The sequence below is a fragment of the Equus quagga genome, unplaced genomic scaffold (assembly GCF_021613505.1).
Source record: "Equus quagga isolate Etosha38 unplaced genomic scaffold, UCLA_HA_Equagga_1.0 HiC_scaffold_5072_RagTag, whole genome shotgun sequence".
Lineage (NCBI taxonomy): Eukaryota > Metazoa > Chordata > Mammalia > Perissodactyla > Equidae > Equus > Equus quagga.
The window spans coordinates 2,014-6,887 of NW_025793950.1; the positions used below are offsets into that span (position 1 = coordinate 2,014).

A 4,874-nucleotide genomic window follows, 5' to 3' on the forward strand; every position below is an offset into this window, starting at 1 on the left:
AAAAGAGCAGAGTTTGCTCTAGTGAATACGTACTTGAAGGATTGGAGCAGGGGAGATTCTGAGGGTAGGAAAGCTAAGAATCTTTGATAATACTTTAGGTATCAAGTAATGGAAACTAATTACGACAGTTGAAATGGATTGAAAGAAACACGTACAAGAGGCATTGGCAAGGTAGAAGCAGCCAGATAATGACTGACTCTATACAAATTATAAGAGAAAGAAAAAAATAGAAATGACTCTAACTTTTTTAGTTTGGTCACTTAGGAGGATGAGGATGTGATTAACAAAGATGCAGAGGAGAGTTGGAGAAACAATTTGTGTGTGTTTGTGCAGCTAGGGAATGCAGAGGATCATTTAAGAAAATGTTACTCTTGGGGCTGGCCCTGTGGTGTAGTGGTTAAGTTCGGTGCTTTGCTTCAGTGGCTGGGTTCGTGGGCCAGGATCCCAGGCGCAGACCTACACACATCAAGCCATGCTGTGGTGGCATCCTACATATAAAAAAATTGAGGAAGATTGGCACAGATGTTAGCTCAGGGACAATCTTCCTCAAGCAAAAAGAGGAAAACTGGGGGGTTGCCTGGTGGCCTAGTGGTTAAGTTTTTGCACTCTCCTTCCACGGCCAGGGTTTGCTGGTTTGGATCGAGGCGCAGACCTACTCACTCCTTATCAAGCCATGCTGTGGCAGGCATCCCACATATAAAGTAGAGGAAGATGGGCACAGATTTTAGCTTAGGGCCAATCTTCCTCACCAAAATAAGAAAATAAAAGAAAAATGTTACTCTTGAGGTTCTCAGAGAATACCATTGTGATTGGAAATATGGATATGGAACTCAGAGAGATTATTGATGTAGATTTTTGAGTAATTCTTTCAGGGAAAAAAGTAAATCCATGAAAGGAAAAAACTCACCAAAGAGAGAGACTGAAACATGAAAACCAATGTGTCCAAGCAAAGAATTTAGGTGGGTAAGTGTGTTAGTTCCTGTGGCTGCTGTAACATTTTACCAAAAACTGGATGGCTTAAGACAACAAAAATTGATTCTCTCACAGTTTTGGAGACCAGAAGCCCACAATCAAAGTATTGGCAGGGCTGTACATCCTCTGGAGCTCCAGGGGAGAATCTGTTCTCTCTTTTAGCTTCTGATGGCTGCTGGCGTTCCTTGGGTTCTGGCCATACTGCTCCAATCTCTGCCTCCATGGCCACATTGCCTCCTCTTCTTCTGCATATCTTTTCCTCCGTATGTGTATTTTATAAGGGTACACATGATGGCACTTTAAGGTCCACCTGTATCATCCAGGATAAGGTCCGCCTCTCAAGATCTTTAACTTAACCACATCTTTTGCCATATAAAGTAACATTGACAGGTTCCAGGGATTAAGATATGGACATATACTTTGGGGGAGGGGTCGCCATTCAGCCTAGTATACTAGGCTTAAAATCATAAGGAGGTTAGACGACAGACAGCTGAAATAAAACTCAAAGTACAATATATCAAGTAAATGTTAGAAGTTAGAGGTGAAGAGAAAGAGATAAACAGAACATGCTTTTTTTTCAGAAATAATAAGTTTAAATGTGTGTATATTTATATTTATTTATTTTTAAAGATGCTTGAGTGTTTTTATAGTGTGAGGGAAAGAAGCAATAAAGAAGGAGATACTGAAGATGAGACAAGCAGTGAAACAGTGAAGACAAAGATGAAAAATACAAAGGAGAATAGAATAGAGAATATTTTTTTAAGAGCATAGGGTGGCCTTAAAATTGGGGGCCATTTTTCCTTAGTAGGAAATAAAAAATAGAGAAGATAAAGAAAAATGTTGGTATAAGAAGAGAACTATTGAGTTCATATTTGATGATTTATCTTTCTGGGTAAATCATCTGAGAACCAGGTGGTGGAAATGAGGTTGGGAATTTGAGAAGAGAAGGAAGGGAATATGGAAAAATCTCTGTAGGGCAGGAGAGAAGGTTAATTATGAATTAATTTAAGGGCCCAATTGAGGCAAAGGTGGGAGTAAATTTGTAGAGAATATAGTCATTATGGTTAAGTGATACCTTATCCTCAGAAACTCACTAGGAGGAATGGAGAAAATGGATAGTTAGGCTGTGTGTTGGAAGCTAAAGAAAATGTCAGAGAAGTAATACAAGTAAGTGAGTACTTCTAGGGTGTCTGGAAGAGCATGTTTTAAATGGTTGAGTATGTAGTCTAGGTTAGGTAGAGAGGTAAGTGAGACAAGGTAGGGCCTGGTTGAAAAGAACAATTAGAAAGAATCAAGGAGCTATTCTCATTATAAGAGTAAAGTATAATAAAATTAATGGAGCAGTGGAGGAGGGTGAGGGTAAGAATACCAAATACTCTACTCAAATTTTCAGAGGGGAGCAAAAATATAGTTATGAACACAACTATTATTTCCTGAAGATTTGTGCACAGAACAGGCAAGAGAATTATTGGAGCTATGCTATATCTTCCACAGCACTATTTGGCCTGTAACTTTGTGGCTTGGTAAAGATAGGTATAGCAATAGGTAAACGTAGGAGTCAATTTAAATAATAGTAAGGTTTTTCCCAGTGATAGTGTAAGATGGGGAGAGGGTGAGGGAAGTTTAACCTATTGGTAGTAATTTAAATTCTATCAAATACTTAGGATGCTAGTTCTTGGCATGTTTTATACAAAGAAAATCCAGAACTTTAAAGCATTGCTATATCTAAATGGGCTAAATTGTTGTGTTTGTGCACACACACTCATATACAAACTCATACACACATTGGATACTTCCTTCAAATATAAATACTTTATCCAAATTTCAGTTATATTTGGGGGAATCTAGAATAAATATGGGGTACTTATTTAAATCTGGTATTTCACTTACCAATATTTTCCACGTTCATTCATTTTATTCTTATGTGATTGGTTATCTTTCCACTTGGAGTCAATAGTTGTTGTGTGAGCAGGATTCAAAAAATATTAGAGGAAAATGACATTCCCAACAAAACCTATGAACCTATGCAGAACTAGAGACTGATTTCCAAAAGAGAATTTAGACTATTCCCCCCTTTTTTAAAATTCTGCATGGAAGTTTTACACGTACAAAAATGTATTTGCAGAAAAATGGAACTCATAAATCAATTGTCAACTAGCATACAATGCTGAGCAGAATACAGTGATTCATTTAATCTTCAATTACATACATGCGGTGAAAAGCGTCACAAAATGCAAGAAAAACCCCCCTACATCAATGGAAAATATGAAAACAGTCATTTTTACACTTACACATTCATGCGCATGGTGTCGCTCTTCACTGAGAACGCTTCCCAGAAGAAAGCACCTCCGCTTCTTCCTTCCTTCAGAAAATTTGGCAGAGAGCGGAAAACCTCTAGCGAATCCTCCCGCGATAGAAAGCCATAAAATTGGACCTTGAGAGACAGTTTGAGGTAAGGTATCCTATATGTTTGCGATATCTCTGAAGCCTTTCGAGTGTACCATGCTGTTTTCCTGGCGAGGAGGCCCAGGAGTGGGGCGTCTGCTCTTGCTGCTTGTGCTCCTAGCAGCATGGAAGACGGGGAGCGGCCAGGTCCACTACTCGGTCCCCGAGGAGGCCAAACACGGCACCTTCGTGGGCCGCATCGCCCAGGACCTGGGGCTGGAGCTGGCGGAGCTGGTGCCGCGCCTGTTCCGGGTGGCGTCCAAAGGCCGCGGGGACCTTCTGGAGGTAAATCTGCAGAATGGCATTCTGTTTGTGAATTCTCGCATCGACCGCGAGGAGCTGTGCGGGCGGAGCTTGGAGTGCAGCATCCACCTGGAGGTGATCGTGGACCGGCCGCTGCAGGTTTTCCATGTGGAGGTGGAGGTGAGGGACATTAACGACAACCCGCCTGTATTTCCTGAAAGTAAAAAAAGAATAATCATTGCAGAATCTAGACCTCCGGAAACTCGGTTTCCACTAGATGGCGCATCTGATGCAGATATTGGAGTAAACTCGGCCTTGACCTACAGAATAGATCCCAACGATTATTTCGCTTTGGACCCACAAAACAATCATGAACAAACGTCTTCGTTATCACTTGTGTTGAGGAAATCATTGGACAGAGAGGAAATTCAGGAACATAGTTTATTATTGACAGCAAATGATGGAGGTAAACCCCAGCTGACGGGCACAGTTCAGCTGCTGATCACAGTTCTGGATGTGAATGACAATGCCCCAGAATTTGACCAATTCATTTATAAAGTGAGAGTGTTAGAGAACGCACTTAATGGAACGTTAGTGATCAAGCTAAATGCCACAGATCCTGATGATGGTACAAATGGAGACATAATCTACTCATTTAGAAGGCCTGTATCGCCTGCAGTGTTATATGTATTTAACATAAATCCCAACAGTGGAGAAATTAGGACAAAAGGTAAACTGGATTTCGAAGAAAAGAAATTGTATGAAATATTCGTGGAAGCAATCGACAAGGGGAATATTCCAATGGCCGGTCATTGTACCATTTTGGTGGAAGTACTAGATATAAACGATAATGCCCCAGAAGTTACCATCACTTCTCTGTCACTCCCTGTGCGAGAGGATGCTCAGGTGGGTACCGTTATCGCTTTAATCAGCGTGTTCGACCGTGACTCTGGCGCCAACGGGCAGGTGACCTGCTCACTAACATCCCATGTCCCCTTCAAGCTGGTGTCCACTTTCAAGAATTACTATTCGCTGGTGCTGGACAGTGTCCTAGACCGCGAGAGCATGTGGGCCTATGCTCTAGCAGTGACCGCGCAGGACGGCGGCTTGCCTTCACTGTCGGCCACAGCCAGCGTGTCCGTGGAGGTGGCCGACGTGAACGACAATGCACCGGCGTTCGCGCAGCCCGAGTACACGGTGTTCGTGAAGGAGAA

General features: G+C 41.9%; 1 protein-coding gene across 1 annotated transcript; it reads left to right on the forward strand.

Annotated features, from left to right (window-relative positions):
* Window positions 1-3,459: 3,459 nt before the first annotated feature.
* On the forward strand, window positions 3,460-4,869 carry LOC124232361 (protocadherin alpha-13-like; the record flags this gene model as incomplete). The annotated part of the gene is made up of 1 exon (XM_046649315.1): window positions 3,460-4,869. A coding segment is annotated over exon 1 (1,395 nt), but the record flags the coding sequence as incomplete, so codon positions are not given.
* Window positions 4,870-4,874: the final 5 nt, after the last annotated feature.